This window comes from Anas platyrhynchos, chromosome 1 (genome assembly GCF_047663525.1).
Source record: "Anas platyrhynchos isolate ZD024472 breed Pekin duck chromosome 1, IASCAAS_PekinDuck_T2T, whole genome shotgun sequence".
NCBI lineage: Eukaryota > Metazoa > Chordata > Aves > Anseriformes > Anatidae > Anas > Anas platyrhynchos.
Window position 1 is genome coordinate 120,169,986 of NC_092587.1, and position 18,425 is coordinate 120,188,410.

The following is an 18,425-nucleotide window of genomic DNA, read 5'->3' on the forward strand; positions in this document are numbered from 1 at the left end:
GACTCCTAAACAATATTGTTTCCATAGGCCTTTATTAATGGGGGAAATTAATTGATAACATGCAACTGTTACTACATTGTGTCTTCAATATGCAGTAATAATGTTAATGCATACATACAAGTTTCTGTCCTGTAAGACATTCCAAGAGCTCCAGAAGTCTTCGTCCATCTCGAAAATCATTAAAAAGATCTTCAATGTGACGTCTTCCAAACTGAAATCAGAACAATGGCTTCATTTACTTCAAAGCAAAAACAAGGAAGAATCATCATAACTAAAATATGGAATTCCAACCAGAAAGCTGTAAAAGCCACTGACATGCAAACTGGTTTATTCTGCTTGTGTAAAAACAGTGTGCAAACCCAATTAAATAATGAAGATAAGAAGTATGGCACAAAGTAAAGGAAGAACATATCTTACAATTAAACTCAGGATTCTTTCACATACATCCATTTTTAATAGAGTTCTACTGAGTAAGACAGATTGGTGTCTCTTAGGTACTTTCCTTAAAGTAAGGAATGTATCCTTCATTCCCTCTTAAAATTAAACTATTGATATCATAGGCTCTATACGAGCCAGCAGTGTGCCCTCGCAGCCAAGAGGAAAATCACATTTTGCAGTGCATTAAGCACAGCATAGCCAGCTGGCCAAAAGATGTGATTCTCCCACTGCATTTAGCATTGTTGCAGCCTCACTTCGCATACTGTCTGCAGTTCTGGACTTCACAATATAAAAAGAACATTAAGGTATTTGAAAGTGTCCAGAGGAGGGCAACAAAGCTGGTAAAAGGGTTGGAAGGCATATCCTGAGAGAGGAGGCTCAGGACACTTGTGTTATCTAGAAGAAGAGGAGGCCAAGAAGTGACCCCATTGCTCTCCACAACTTCCTCAGGAGGGGAAGCAGAGAGGAAGGCACCATTCTCTGTTCCCCAGACGCTGAAGACAGAATGTTTGGGAATGACACAAAACTGTACCATGGGAGGTTAAGGCTGAACATCTGGAAAAAAATATTTACCATCAGGGTGGTGAAGCACTGGAACAGGCTACCTAAAGAGGTGGTTGATGGCTGTGCCTGTCAGTGATCAAGAGGAATCTGGATAACGCCCTCAATAAAATGTTTTAACTTTAGGTAAGCCCTGAAGCGGTCAGGCAGTTGGGCTTGATGGTCTTTGAAGATCCCTTTCAACTCAACTATTCTTTTCTGTTCCAGTCTATTTGTGAAAGAGTGTTGCAGATCCAGTAACTTGCATACACCATTATTCAAACAATTAAGTCAGAACTAAATATTAATGAAGCTCAAACACAAGCTGGTCTTGTCAATTAAGGGGCACTTCAGGAGAAAAATATGAAAAATAATATGCCAAAACCCTGAAACATGTACCAAGCTGATGTGCGTAATTGTCTCTGTTTCACATGGCAGAAACAAACTTGGAATTGCACGAGAAAAGATAAGGCATAGGCTTATTCTATTCTGTTCTGTTCTTCATTCTCAGATCTGTTAGATCTGAGGATCTAACAAATATATCTATGTTGATAGGACATACTTGCAATTGTACTGAACCAGGGCTTTATTACTGACTAAAACACATTTCAAATTTTCTACATAGCATCAGTTAAAGAAGAAAAGAGATACATGAGATTTTCCCCTATGTGATAATGGTAAAAGATTATTCACTCCCTTTGTCATTAAGCCAAGCTTGTGAGCTGGTATTTTGGTGAATACATTAGATTGTAAGAATATAGAAGCATAATTTTGTATAGTTCAGTCACTGTGTAACTTTATGTGTACCTATAAATTTTCACATATTTTTGTATGCATGACAGCTATGGAGAACCACAATAAAAAATATTGATTATTTTGTAGAGTGTCAAGCAGATTTACATGGCCATGTTATTTTTAATTTGTGAAGTTTCACAGATGCTTTGATTGATTGGAAAGGAAGCTTCTGTATTTTAATTTGATAGAATTGACACCATACAGAACCACACTGCATATCTTCCACTGTTACCACAAAGCTATGTACAATTGGCGATCCATATTACACGGAAAACATTGCCTTTCCTGTTAGCAGAGTTGCTCTTGTACTCACTGTAACACTCATTAGCGCTAGCTGGTGGTTTTGTAAGAAATGTATTATTTTGTCAGAAAATATCAATTCCTTCAGAAAGTTTCTTAAACAGAGAATAGAATTAAGGACACTTTCCGATACTAGATACATTTGTTTTTCCTCAGTCAATATTTATACATACAGCACAAACCATCGGCTACACTGGCATAACTCTTTCCCTTTTTCTCTCACTGTTACTGCTGTTCTGAGGTAGTAGCTCCTTTCAATCCTTTCATTTCTTGGTAACATCTCGTTTCTGCTTCATGGAACAAACAAATCCAAAATATCAAATATTTTCTACAGCAGTGGGGATCCTGGTTTTCTAGCACAGCTTTCATACCCTGCTCTACTCGTTCAAAGAGTTGATTTCTACTTAATACATGCGCTGCCATTTGACCACCTAAAATATTTGAAATCTAGTACTGTATAAATTCACATATGCTTTACTAGCCTTGCTTGACCTTTTGAATTCTATCTGTTTAACTAATAAGACTCAGCATTTGCTATGATAAACAGCTTTTGTAAAATGTTTTCAATTATATGCCATTATACAAGTCAAGTCAGGCATAGTATTCCTGAAGTTATATAATGCTTTCTCTATAGAACACAAATTTTAAATGGCTGACATTTGACTAAATTGGAGAGACTTTACTTTGTGTCCTAATCTTGCAGAATAGAAGTTGTTTTTGCAGAGGGGAAGCACAAGATGTATGCACTTCTAAGGGAACATTTTAACATTCTTTAGAAAGTTTGAGTGATCAATAGACCATTCTGTAACACTCTGGAAGAGTCATGCCTATAACGTTACTGAATCATTCTGGGAATATGAGCACAATGACATTTTGGTAACAGAATATAATTATATTGCTTTGTATCATGAGGGAAAAATAGAACTAGCCTTCATAACTGCTGTGTGTCTGTCTGTCTTCCATTTTGTAGCATTTAGGCTACCCATAAAGTTTAGGTTGAAATCCATCGAGGACAGCTGAAAATTCTACTTGACAAAATAATGTTATGTTTGGTTGTATTTTTTTGTTTTATTGTTTAGTTTAGTTTTGTTTTTGTTTGGTTTGGTTTGTTGTTTTTTTTTGTAAAGCTTTCAAAAAGGAAATAAAGACATAGCATAGTATCAGCTACAGCAGGACATTTTCAATACAAATGTATTACAAGTAAACCTTAATACAAAAGTTACCATTGATTTTTGAGGGTCATGGAGGTACACCTATTAAACAGCAACTAAAAATACCTTAAGATGCCCTATGCTGCTGCCACACGTTTTACCCTTACCCTAAAGAAGGCTGCTATTTTTCTGGCAATGCAGTAATTAAGTCTTCTTTCTCAATAGATTTAATGTCTTCAATGGATCGACATTGCAGTAAGTCTTCAGAAACAAAAGGCTCAAAGATGCATCAAATTTTGTGTTTTCAAGGTCATTGAAAAGTGTGTTTTAAGTTGTATGTAACTTCACAAACAAACGTAGTTAGCCATAGGTCTTTATATATGCCATGTTTTGTCAAAACAAGTGCCTAGTCTTGTATTATAAATTCCTGAAAACAGCCTTGTTTAAAGCATTTTTTTATTTTTATTTTTTTTAAGGTTGTGACTTATAGCTACCACCCTTTACCTACAGAGGAATGAAAATGTTCAGAAAATCTCCTGTGCTGTGTTCATGCACGTTGATTTGTAACTCTCCCTGTATTAGAAACATACTTAAAACACTTTTTTTTTTTTTCTTAATGAACAAAACTGTTGTATGGTGAAATGCCGGATCATACTTAGTTTTCCCTCCTAGAAACATCAATGATAGAAGAGATGGGGGAAAGGAGAGAGAAAGCAGGACAGAGGAAGATCTGTAGCTACTCCACATAGGGTACAAGGAGACTTTTTTCAGTGTGGTACTCATTTTCCCAGGAGCTTGACTGGCAGCAATTTGAAACTAGAGATGATTGCATGGTGTAAATCAATATATAAATGGTCTATAATATTAGTTCTGTAGATCAGTAAATTACTTATCATCTCTCTCTTCTGTACTTGCATATTTCAGGGAGACCAACAATTAATGGAGAGACTTGGGGGTTTGGAGGTAGGAGTGAAAAGAACAATGAGAAACAAGAAACAGAGTAAAGAAAAAGAGGGAATTACTGTAAAACTGTTTTAAAACTGTTTTGTTGTTTGTTTGTTTGTTTTTGTTGTTTGTCTAAGTGGAAAAAATAGCAAAGTCTTTCCAGAAGTAAGACTAACAAACAAAAAAAAAATCTAAGAGGAGTTTATTAGACTCTTTATGGCTAAGACTCTAGGGTTTTAAATACACAGCCATGTTTTACATATTATTTAACCTACTACCTTTGTGTTAAATAAAGGTCAAAACAGATGATTCTCTTGGTTTAGCTGATATGGCTGGTTGGCAGCAATTGCTGATCTTTACATAATATAAGGCGACCTGAATGAAATCCAAGGGATTTATTTTAAAAGAAAATCACAAAAAATGTGTAACAGAAGTGAAGATAAGATTCCTGTTTTATTACGGATGAAATTAAAGTTCCAACTTCAATAAAGACAGAGGAGAGTTTTGATTAGAATTCTCCATATACATTTGTTGCATCTCATGAAGCAAAAAACTGTTACCATGGCAAACTAAACAAGCCTTAACCGTGGAATTACAGGGTAAGGTACAATTAAAGTCTCAGGAAAACATGGACTCTTGCAGCAGTGTCTTCCCCCAGATCTTATAAGAATGAATTGTACTTGGAGTACTCCATGCACATGTACATAGTCTAGAATGCTCTCAGGCTTCAATAATACAGAAAATGTACTAGTTGTTTTCCAAACTCAGACAGCAACTGAACCAATCCAAATAACATTATTGAAAAAGGCAAAAGCAGAAGGAAAAGAGATAAACAAGAAAATCAGGAAACAGACTGCAATCATCAATATATAAATGTAGCTGAAAACTTTTGGTTGTGAATATATTTAGAAATCTTAAAACATCAAGTTCCATCCCATTCATCTCCCTGCTATCTAATTTCATTGTCACATTATTGTGGCAATGTATTCTTGTGTTCTTCTTTCCAAAGACGGAACACTATTGGGTCTCAGTCTCCTCACGTAAATTTAGCAAATAAATATAATAAAAATGATTTAATCAGCTTATTCATCACATGCATTACAGAAGAAGCTAACATTACAGGAATTATTACATGAGAATATGGTATTCCATGAAAAGCTCTCTGTTCAGAGTTACATGCAAGCTAGTAATTGTGAAAAGAATACCAAGTAATTGAAAAATATCTTGCCCAGAGAGGGTACAAAGACATCTGTTCATCAACATTGTCTCTCTTATTACTCAGTGCTCAAAAAATATAAATTGAAGCTCCAAAAATTCTGAGATTTGTTTAAACTATCGGCGGACATTATTTTTTAGACAAAATTAGCATAGACAAATTCTATACCAAGGGAAAACAGAGGAAAAGGAAGGGGAATAGGAAAGGAAAAAGGATAGGAAGGGAGGGGGAAGAAAGGAAAGGGGAAAAAAAAGATGTGAAGGGGACTAAAAACAAGTCCTAACTTTAATTTTCTCTCACAAGCTGTAAGGGTAGAAATGTATTTTTACTTTCTGAGTCTCAAACACTCAAAATTTCAAGCAATGAGTAAATAATAACAACTCCAGCAAAATACATGGTAAGAAGATTGTAATACGGCTAATATTTAAGGTTCTTTAACATGCTTTTCGTGTTTTTTTTTTTTTTTGTTTGTTTCTTTTTTTTTTCTTTTTTTTTTTTCTTGTTTTATGAAAATAACATGTATAATTTTTTTTTTTTTTTTTCCAAAAAAAATTACAGAGGGTTAAAACTTGGCTGAGGAAGAGATCTTAGACTTTCCATTTTCCTCTTCAGTCGAGTATGCATTTAGATTACACTTTTCATATAAGGACAGACTAAACTGTAAGAGTATTATTACATAATACAAGTTGGAAGCTATTGCTTGTGCATTTGACTGTATTACTGACTTATTGTTGTTTCATCTGGGAAATTTAGCAACAGAAGGTATCTACAAATAAGAGATCAAAGGTGAATAACTTAAAGCAGAAAATGACACTGTAAAGACAGAGAATTCAAAGTTTGGCATGACAATAGAAAATGTAAGGTTATATTAGGCTTTAGCAGGAAAAATAGGGTTACCATAATAGTGAATGCAGAAGTCCTTCAGACTCCCGGGACAGTTAAATAATTGAGACCTTAGCTTGGGACATTATCTCTGCCCCTGGGAGGGGCAAGAAAACCAGGCAGCAGTGGCTAGAAGGTGCTGCAGCAAATTCCAGCTGTGCCCCAGCATGCTGGGCTGCAGAAGAAAAGAGCCAGAGGTGGCCTGCAGTTTGGCTGTGACCTCAGGGTACTGATTACTACAAAAATGAGAAGATGAGATATTAGCCAAAAAGGCAGGAGGACATAGGCCACAAGACTTCAAATAACTTTTTAAGTGCTTCTCTCAAGTTCAGTTTGTAAACCTGTAAATTTTGCTGAACGGATGTCAGAAAGAAAGAAAGAAAAGCTTGATTGGCTTACAGATGCTACCCTTTGTAAGACTTTCAAGAATCAGCCTTTTCTTGAAGTCAAAATATTTGATGCCTCACTCTGTGAAACAATAAAGAAAAGCTATTGAGCTAATCTCAACAGATCTTTCAAGTCAGTTTTAATAAAAGAGGGATTATTAATACTTGCTCTTGCTCAGCTAAATATATTAAAGATTGAATTTCTTTCTCAGACACATTCGTTTGTGGTTTGTTCAGTTCTGTTGGGAAGTTCCAGGAAACTGACTGACATTTCCTTTCATTGATGCTGGATTACTATTACAGCATCAGAAGATATTGTCCCTGTCAGGAGGGAAGGACGATGCACTGGGCACAGTTTAATTAGGCCACGGTTCTACAGACTCATGGGAAGCAAAGAGCAATAACTTGAGCAGCTCAAGCTGTCATTTCTCCCTTCATCATTCTTCTCTCCTGCTGGAAAATGGAGGCCTTTGTTCTTCCGCAGCTGAAACTCAGCATCAGCCAGTTTTAAGTCAAACATTGCAAAGGAAGTTTGTTCCTGTATGGTCACAGCTCCAAGCTTTTGTTGAGGATGCCTTTTTTACAGTATAACTTCAGCTTTCAAGAAACTGCACAGAGGATTAACTGACAAACCTGGTTTTATAAAGATCCATACTGCTGACCGGATGAGAGGAAGGTGGAAAGCCCTTCTCTCCAGATGCCACTCTTCTCAAAGGTGATGAACCTAGAATTACTCTCCTTTTCAAAAAGGTAACTAGCACAATGCCTGCGGCAAGCCAAGAAAACCCAACTCTCCCCTTAAACAGGGATGTAGAGGCAGGTATTACTAATCCTGTGAAGAACATTTGTGACTGTGGGACAGGATACACACTCCCAGAGTAGAAGCTGGTTTCATACCCTGATCATGACCTTCAGGTGATGCCACCAGACCCATCTGCCACTTTAGTTCTTGTAAAAGAGTATTTTCCTCCGAACACAAGGAGTCACTGTACTTTTGTAGTGTCGTTTCAGAGGACGCTCACACAGCCTTAAATTTCTGAAGAATTTTGTTATTTTCATTTTGAGATACATCAGAAAATCTGATTGCAGGGACCATGCATATCCAGAACAGAGAAATACAGACATAAAGACAGACATAACTATGTTAGTATAGCTAATCACTCATTTTCATAGCACTCAGGAACTTGTTTGTCTCTACATTAACTGCAAACTAAAGAAAAAGCAAATCAATTTATCATTTATCCATTTATCAAGTAAATTACACCTCATCTGTTTTTTGAGACAGATGGCAACCACTCTGGAGTTCTTCACAATCCAAAGGCATAGAGCTTACATGGAGTAAAAAAGGATAGAGAGGCATGGAAAGGGTTGATGTCAAAAAAGTAGAAGAGCTCATTGACAGATGAAGAGCAGCCTCACCAGTGCCTCCAGTTATTGCATAGATTCTACAGATAATCTATATTATCTCCTCAGTACAGTTTATCATACCCTTTTGAAGCCAGAATATAAAGCCTGCAGAGACCCAACATTCTAAAATATTTTCTTTGTAAAAAATATTCTATTTTACCTTTACTTTGTTGAATTCTGCTGTAAGATTAATTATGTGATAATTAAAATACTGGAAGATTCACCATGTGTAACAGAACTTCCTAAAGTTATGTTTCAGTGTTCCCTATCCCCAGGAACACTGAAATTCACAAAATTGAATTACTTTCTCTGCTCTAAAAGCAAAGGGAATCCTTATTTATTAATTAAACATGTGGCATTTTAAAAATCAAAGCCAAAATTATTATTATCTCTCTTATTTTCATATGAGAATTTGCCTCAAAATTTCCTTATGAGGTTTATTCAGTACAAATTCAATTCACTTTAATTAGATATTCTATCTTATCTGTTAATGCCATTTTAAAATGAGTTTTTGAAATGAACCACATCACTAACCAGATTATTTTTTCCTGATTCAGTATATTGTATTTTTCATAAGAATGAAATTAGATTAAAAACAGATATTAATTGTGATGGCATGATATTATGAAAAAAAAATGAAGTTCTGTTTCAAACAACAAAATAAAATCTACTTACAGAGTGTAATTAGAGCAGGAAAAATATCCTGTAATGACATAAACAGTAGCTTTTAATAGGGCTACAATATATAATCTATCAAAAAGTTATTCATTATGTCAATCACTAAAATCAAAAGAAACAGTTTCAGTGATTTTTAATATTACTTTTTCAAAAGGTTAATTATTCCTATAGAAGAAAATGTTTTATAAAGTATGTTGTCATTGCTCACTATGTGCAGACCACAAACATACAAATTAAAGCATGAACAATTTTTTTAGGCAAAGTTTGATGGACCACTTCTAAGCTGACAGAGATGGTATTATTAGCACTGGATACCTGAACCTGAATGTGGCAGATTTTGAATTTTTCAGATAACTGTTAACACAGAAACAAACAAAAGGTCATTATTAGATATATGATGCATGTATGTTCCTTTAAAATCTGAAACAAGTAAGATTATTGCCTCTGTGGCAGGCTCAATGGAAAAGTATTTGCTTCATGAAAGGCTGCTGTCACAATTCCAGTGTAGCTTTGTCTAAGATACAAATCAGGTGAAAAAATTACAAAAGCAGTTCACAGATGATATATAAGGAAGAAATTCTTCACGGGTAAGGCATTGGAACAGGTTGCCCAGAGAAGCTGTGGATGCCCCATCCCTGGAAATGCTCAAGGCTGGATGGGGCTTCGGGCAACCTGGTCTGGTGAGAAGTGTCCCTGCTCATGGCAGTGGGGTTGGAACTGGATGGTCTTTAAGGTCCCTTCCAACCCAAACTGTTCTATGATTCTGTGAATTTAATATTATTTTGGATTTCAAAGTGTTTTGTGATAGCTTTTCAGCTCTGCTACTACCCAGAACAGAAATCAGACACAGTAACATAAGCATTAAAAAATAAATAACTGTATTTCAAATTTCCCATCAGCCAGGGAAAAAAAAATGGTGAGAGAATTGCCAAAGCTTAAATGAATGGAACAAAGACTAACCCGTTTATGAAAATATTAACCTGATGCTCACTGCATACAATACCATCTATGCTAATTCACCCTGTAATTATTACACTAAGTTTCTGTTTGGTAAGCTTTGAGTGTACAATGTTGACTTATACTGCTTTTCTTCTAAACAATACAAAGCTTACAGGGATATACAAAACAAATCTGGCAGCTATATTTTTTCACCAGTTTAATTTAGCCAGCTAACATCACTGAAGCATTTATTATTTTCTAGTGTATTGCTGTTCAAGGTCATTGAGGCCTGGATGACTAGCAATGGGATGAAAAGAAATCTTCTGGAAGCAGGTACGAACATACACCCAGCAGGTTCCTACACGGTTTGAAGAATGAGTAATAAAATCAGAGTCAAGGATAAGGGCTCTTCTTTTGAAAGTGCAGCTAGTTTTGCAGCTAGCTTCATGGAATCGAGTAATTTGACAGCAATGAGCTTCCTTTTGCAAGTATGCATGCAATTATGTTCCCACCTCTGCAAAGTGACATACAAGTGACAACAAAATAAATAATGAAATGTCTTTGCCAGTGAAAAGTCATCCTCAAGAGCAAACATATTTTGGTTGCCAAATCCAAAATGTAAAATCCTAGTGCATCTGAGGTAGCACTGCTTTTAACCAGACTTATTTTTTAAGACTCAACAGAAGCTTTAGCAGTGATACACAAGTGGATGACTCATTCTTCCTTCTAAAGCATCACGGACCTTAGTTGAACTCATTGCATTTTCTGGCAGATACACATAGTCACCATTATCACGCTACACTGAATGGTTAAATCAAATATTTATTTGCTTTCATTATTGCCATTTAAAGCTGTAGCAATGGTAAAATCCATGCAACCACATCTGAGCTGATTGGTGATCATTTTCACCTAGTGAAAAGGGGAATCCATTATTTATCTTGTGCAGAATGGAGTTACTCTGTTAAGCGCCAAAGGGACTATAATTGTACTTACTGTCCTGTGTTGAAGCCCAGCAGGGTTGGAGGGCACACTGCACATTTATTACAATCAAGAACTGTTCAGGGAATTCTCCTACATCCACTGTACTTTTTGTCAACAGGCTTGTTTGCAGTAATAGGGACATTTAATGTAAATTGCATGCTTAAAAAAGCAAGTATTCCTTCTCTGCTTGAGCTAAAGTAGGAGTCTAAAATGAGTTCTTCCACGTTTTTCTCATCTGGGGAATCATAGTTCTACAATCTTCCCACAGAAACTGCACAGTTAACGAAGAAGGTAAAACTTTATACTATATTTCATAGTTTGCCTTAAAAATTCTGTACAAGATACACAGTTTATTAGCTAATCAGGTATGAGTGAATAATCTCTATTTGAAACAAACAAACAAAACCAACACTGTTATTTGAAAGCACAATTTGCTTCTCAATTTCTATTAAAAAATGGTAGACCAATGTAGAGGCCGCCTTCCACATACAAAATCACGGGACATTCAGAAGAAAATCTCATAAAAAGCATCAAGAAAACAGAATTTCAAAAGGAGGCAGCAGAACGTTTAAGATACAATGAAACAGCTAGAAATTAGGATATTCAAAGACAACTTTTATTTCTTTTGACAAATTCAAATGTAGGTGTATGGCAGCCTGCTAGCCCCTCAACAACAGTCTCCGCAGGACGAGCTGTGAGTGTGGCATTACCTTTAAAGGCTACAATACACCTGCTCTCAGTGACATCAGTTCCCTCATTTCACAACCATTCTATTTTTTACTGTACCTCAGCGATGAGGTCAAATTTCAGATTTTATAAACTGCTGCAAACTTATTATACCTGGAATCCACATTACCTTGACCTGTGGCCAAGACTCTAGCACTCTTTAAATCTTCCATTTTTATTCTCCCACACTGCTACCGGTACTGTGATTAGATATGCCCAAGAAGTGGGGAAGAAAATAAAGGTTTATTTGTATCTTTTGTTTATAGGTTTGTTTGTCTTCTGCTGGAGTGTTCCTAGTGTAAATGGTGTAATTTATGCAGTTAACATACGTAATATGTAGCTTTCTTACATTGAAAACTATAGAATTTTTCCATTTTCCATTTTCATTCATTACATCTAATTAAAAATCATATGCAATTCTTCACATAAATAAATTATAAATAAAATATCAAAAAGCATTTTGACTAGATACTGAGTTGGCATTTTTATCAATATTACAGCTCTGAACATAATTGTTGGCAATAATGTTTAATACTTTTTTTTATATTCAACATAGGTATAACTAGTTGCAATGGCTTGGCTACTGGCAGGTAGCATGCATATGTACTTCAAATAAACACAGATAATGATGGGAAACTCACTGAAATTGATTGGCATATGTCGCTTTTGTAATGTCTGCCAATAAATCAGCCAGATTCCCAAGGAATTTAGGTACCTATTTGCATTTGTGAATCTGGATCCCATTTACAGTTCATTAAAGTAACACTATGAGCTGAATCTCTCCTTAAAACCAGTCATTAAAAATTGACAGAAGTACAGTGAAGAACAAATAAATAATAAGAGACATTGGTTTGCATTTTAGTTGCAATTTTTGCATTTAATAATCGCTCAGGATAAAATTATTTTTTGCTTCATAAATTTGTGCATCTTTTTACTGGATTATACTACCTATTGTGCCTATCATTTAGCTACTTTGAAAATATATTTAGTATTGATAACATAAGGTTTAATTCTAATCCAAATTGTAATAACTGCTTTCTTGGCACTCAAAAAATAGTACAGCTAAGACAGCAGTACCAGGCCTTCAGCTATGCACAAATGACAGAGATGACTGGCAACTGGTCTACAAACAAACAACACCAGCCTGAAGATAATAGAATAAACCAGCATTCAAGAGGTACCACCCAACCGAATGAGGGAGAACAGATTATTTCTGACATATCCTTTGGAAATAATCCTTTGGACCTGACAGGTTTTGACCCATGAAAAAACATACACAAACACCAGAGATACACAACACAGCTTGGAGAAGACAGTTTTGGCCTCATGTCGCAAAATGCTGTCAAATACAGTTCAGCCTCTGAGACTGACCTCCATGAAGTGTGCAGCCATCAGGGCTAACAATGCATCATGAAAATTGTTGTATCATATACCTAAGGCTTGACTATGAGCAGATCAGTGCTCGGCTCTTAGTTAATGACATGCTGATTGCTTAGTAGCTGAGAATACAGCCTCAAATTTTGAAATTTGCCTGGCGTCTTAGTCTCCCAGAACATTTCAAGGGCCCATAAATCCAATAACCACCACAAGACATTAGAGTCATGTGTTTTGGCAGTGAAGAGGAATAACCTGCAACAGCTGATTGAAAATCCAAAGGCAAAAGAAAAAGACAATTTATTAGACATACATGTATGCACTGCAAGTCTTAACATATTAGAAAACTAGCAACAATTTCTGAAACTGGGAAAAAAGAATTCCCAAATGTATTCCTGAATTGATCGGTTAAGGGATTTTAAGAGGAAAGACAAAGGACAATTCCATGTTTCCTTTTAACAGTAAAGTCCAACAATTTACTGAAAGAAATGGAGTCTGTGCTTTGACATGAATGCATCTTAGAAAACAAAACAAAACAAAAAAACAAAAGTTGCATTTTTTTTTTTTAGAATTCTGGGCAACGTGACCTACCATAGATGGCACTACATTTCCACTGTAATCTGACTATGCAACCTGTAGTACTGGTGCTGTGAAAACTCTGCTTTGAGTCACAGAAGTCCCTAGACCTTAACTGTTCCAGTACATGATGAGGTCCCTCTGTTGCACCCCGTTTGGCTTGCCTGCATGAGGTTTCCAATGACTGGACCTGAGAAGCTTGCTGGGCCACACAGCATTTCTGCTAGCTGTAATGCAGAAGTAAACATTATGTCTGACTTGGCATGTTCTTTGCAGAATTATGGGGCCTTTTGGAGGCAAATGTCAGCACAGTACATAGACTGTATATGGACACAATTATGGAATATCGAGAGAAATCAGGTTACACAATGCATGGCTTTATGCAGTTCATGATGTTTAACCTCAACTGATGCTATGCATGTTAATCAGATATTCAGTCTCCAGTCCACATCAGTGCTAATTAGAACGTGTTATTTACTGTAGAGTGTAGGCTTGCTCAGGCAACTGCCTGACATTAATTTTTCTTTGAATGCTGGATTTTAAACTGAAAAGTGTAAAAAATGTATGAATAATGTAGGTTTTGTTCAGTGTCACATAGTGTTAAACCAATGAGGACTATAATAAGCCTTTATTCAGAGATACTTACAGAATAAAGAACTCTTTTGCTGGAGTTTTTTATTGCTTCCCAATTTTGCTGTTGCCCTGAAAGCTAGGAAACTTTTTAAACAAGATATAGGAAATGTAGCTATTTTGCTCCTACTAAATGACATAAGCCCCAAAGAATGATAGAGGTTGTAGATGTTATCTTCAGATTTTCACTTCTCCTAGAACAGAATCTAATTTGGGGCAGATTCTGAACTATTTACAGCAGTACTTTTTTATTTATTTATCTATTTATTTGGAGAGAGATAGTTCTGGCACTTCCACTTTAAAACTCTTCCACAGCACTGGAACAGCCAGAGTGGAAGTCTGATGCTAGAGGGAGTTCTGCTATGGAACCCAGGGAGCCCACAATTAAATTTTCAGCAGGCTACACACTATGATTATAGTTTGAAATCCCACAAATATGCTTTTGTTGTCCTATCAAATTGACAAATGGGAGAAATGGGGACAAAGCTTACTGAATCTCAAACATCCTCACTTCACTGAACTTTTGGATGCTGTAGTTCTACACAAATCTTGTGAAAACCTGAATGGAAACATTTAAACACTCAGTGTTTATGTGCTCTACTACTAAACACAATACAAATTTGTGTAACGACAAATCAGAATTAATTTCTGGAATGCATAAAAAAATATTTTAAATGCAATAATTAAAAGAGAAATATGAGATGATTAAGAATGTTTTAGCACAAATATGACTTTTTCCTGTTTTAAAATCCTGACATTTAATTGTTTTTAATTAGCTCAAATGAATGTACAATAAATTGAAAAGACATCATTAATCATGTGCATTTCAAAATTTAAGAGATGTTTTGACTAATAACTTGATATTCAGTTGCTCTCATCCCTATGCTTGTTGGTTCACTGACAATTCAGAACAACTAGGTGTCTAGAGAGCTCCAGGAAAAAAGTAACTGTCTGTCTTTGAGTTGACTGCAAATCATTTAAAACTCATGCATTTAAATGCATGGGAACCAAACCTTTTGGAAGAATCTACTTTATGGTAGTTAAGTCCTCTATAAAGGGACTATAAAATTTATGATTAAAGCCCCAAATTTTCAAGAGGGAATGGCCCGTATGTGCTACCTTGGCTAAAAAATTATGGTGGATATATTTCTACCTGGCTAACTATAAGAGTATATAGTGCTCCAAACTCTTACAGCATCTTTCTCTACACACCTAAGTATATTCTCAAGATTTCTTTAACGTCCATGTAATTTTACATCCACGCAAAAAGCATGCTAAGGCTTACTTCACTGAAAGTGTAAAGTGGACACTGAACAATATAAAAGAATAGAATTACTGTTCTGTAACACAGCATGTAAATCTCATGCCATAGGTTAATATAGTAACAGTGCTTCAACCAGGGTTTTGGGGACTCAGGGATATGTCAAGAATGTGAAGGTCAATTGCAGCTCCTGCAGAGGTGACCTTAAGATCCTGAGTGAAGTGAACAAGACAAATAATAGCATCATGAGACAAATAATAGCTATTATAGCTATTATAATAGCTATGCTGTTCTTGAGGAATGCAGATTTCACCTTGTTCAGGGATTCTTGGAGATATTCAAGACTTGACTGGACAAAGCAATAAGCAACCTGATTGAAGCTGACCCTGTTCTGAGCTCCAGAGGTCCCTTTTAACCAAAACATAGTTCTATGATCTTACTCCTTTTTTGACAGAATTATTTTAAGTGCTGCATGCTGGCTATAAAATAAATCAGGTTCCTAACCTCTATGTAATGGGAACATGTTTCATAGTGCAAGACTGTGAATGCATTATACAGACTTTTTTTTTTCTTTTTTTCTTTTTTTTTTAATAAAAATTCTATTAAAGTTTCAGTTTCACCTGAATAATTGTTACAAGCCCTGATCTTGGGGCTGGAATATTCAGATTGATGACTATAGAAGTAAGCCAAAGGTCTTTCTACATGCAGAAAATATCAGTCTTCAATTATCCCTAATATTTTTACATGGATAAATAATTGATATGACTATACACAAGTAAGTTATCAGGAGGAAAACATTTTAGCATTGTTCTCAAATAAACAGATAATTAATAAAGTGAAATTAAGAAGGGGGAATATACAGGCCAGAGAACTCTTAAGGCAATTCTAAATATAAAGAGAAGTATATGAGAACATCTGGTTTCACTTTTTACAAAAGAACTATTCCAATAACCTCAAAATGTAAGTCCTATTTAGTACCAGAACTAGTTTTAAAACATTTTAATATTATTCCTCCTATGTGTGAAGCATTAGTTTGCCTCCAAGCTACATACAAGTGAATTAAATTCATGAATAATTAAAACAGGTGTCTATTTTCTCATAAATCAAGTCCCACTTTTGTGGGTAGACTATGCTTTGCACCAAATTACCTCTAAGGAAAGCAGAAACTCACAAAGAAATGCAGCTCACAGGGCCAGATGCACACATTGCTCTGCCAGGTTGCATACTCCAAAGTAAGACAGAAAGGCCCAAACCAGTTGAACTGGGTTGTGTTTACAGCTGAAGCTGTTCAGCCATCTATCTGCAAGTGAAAAGGTAAATTGCTGAGGGCTGCAGTATTCCTTAAAAAATCTGTGCAGTCCTAAGTTATGTGAAGAGTGAACAGTGGTTACCTGCCCATGGCTCCAGCCACTAACAGAAGGTGGGGAGGCATGGAAAGAGTGTCAGAAGGAAGTGTTTCTTCAGCCAGTATTCAGCAAAGCTGCAGAACCCCTTGCTAGCAAGAGGCTGCAGATGCTGAAGTTGACCTGAAGTTGTAAGGAGTTGCTAAGCAAGTTCACAGAAGAGCAGTTATTCCTCCATTAACACTAAAGGTTATTAAGCCCCAAACCCCTCGGGATCAGAAGGTCTGGGAGCTGCAATTGTTGGAAACTGAAAGGTTGCTGAAAGAAACAAATCATGATATATTTGCTCTACTGATATATTTGTCTTTAATCTTCTGCTTTTGGACACTGCAAGAGACAGGATATGACCTCTGTCACTCAATGACCTTTGTTTTTACCCTAGGGCTTTTCTATATTTGTAAAAGACTTTTCTATATATGTAATGAATCCAGCAATTGTCCATAGTTTTTAGCTATGGGACCTGACCTATTTTTTGGCAAGGTTACTTCCAGTTACTTCCATGTACTTAAAATTACTGTCTAGGACCTTACATTTAGGTAATATATGTACCTTTTCAATATGCAAATTCCAGGGCCCCAACAAAATCTATCGTGAAAACTGCATTCAGTTTGACAAACATCTGTCCTGCCAGAACTTCAGACATTACCAAATTCCTTCTAATTTATGAACAGCTTTTCCAAACAAGAAATTGAAAAAAAAAATCTTATTTGGAGTTTTTGTGAACATTGGTGGTTTTCAAATAGGCAAACAATTGTAAATAACTGCTAAATCTCTAATAACATACCATACTATCTCATGGTAACATTCTACAGTTATTTTGCTTCATGGAGCCAAGGTTTCTGAATGCATGTGATTTAAGAACGTAGTTTTTAAAACAAAGCAAAACAAAACAAACAACAAACAATCAAACATAATCTTAGCTTACTAAATATGAAACTGTGTAAAAGGAAAATGTTATATTTCAATTTTGGTATTGACAAATATTTAATGCCAAAACTCTCAGAAATGATAAATATGAACATTTGCATATTCATTTGAAAATATATTACTGTCCACTAGAGTGCCACCCTCTGTCTTGACAGCAGGATCTTAAAACTTTAAGTATTAAGTAGTTGAAAATTATAAACAGAGGAAGTACTGAGTTGTCTATGCAATCTCTCTCACCCTGAAATTGTCTCAGATATGGTATCTGAAATATCTGCTCTATTAAGTAATCATTCAGAGACAAAGAGGCTAGGAGGAGGTTTGTTTCATTCACCATATGAGTTCTCACAAATTAGTATTACCCATTATGAGGCTTTGAAGAATATAATTATAAATTCCAACTGTTTGTGCCAAGGCCTCTTGAAGATAAACTTCCTCACAGCTCCTAATTGGCAATATCAAAGTGCTTCTGAAGAAAGCAATCTAACTACTTTTACATAAAAACTTCCTCATCCTCAAGAAACCACCTACAGTGGTTACAAAACAATAGCAAAGGAGTATATAGCCTGCTATATTTTATTTTATTTTATTTTATTTTATTTATTTTTTTATTTTTTTTTGTGAGAAAGAGCCCACCAGCAAGCTACAGCCAAACAAATGTGGCAGAGATGAAGGAATGAAAGCCAGTCTGAATTGTTTGGAAAACAAGATCTCTTGGAGACAGTATGATACCTTTCTGACTTTCAGTCAACTAGGACTGAAGGAGGAGTTTACAGGTAAGCGTAGCTCTGGCTTTTATTAGTATTGGCAGTTGCTAGTATTCCTTTGGAATAGTGAAATACACAACTTGAGTCAAAAAATGCAACCCTATTT

The 18,425-nt window shown here is 35.6% G+C and overlaps 1 protein-coding gene across 13 annotated transcripts in view; it reads right to left on the minus strand.

Moving 5' to 3' along the window:
* The window catches only part of DMD (dystrophin), a 1,236,775-nt gene that overhangs the window by 863,770 nt on the left and 354,580 nt on the right, over positions 1 to 18,425 (minus strand). For all 13 annotated transcript variants that reach the window (XM_072027522.1, XM_072027514.1, XM_038175527.2 and 10 more), the window contains exon 3: positions 119 to 211. In XM_072027522.1, the coding sequence (XP_071883623.1) occupies positions 119 to 211 (93 nt within the window). The remainder of the gene's footprint in view (positions 1 to 118; positions 212 to 18,425) is intronic.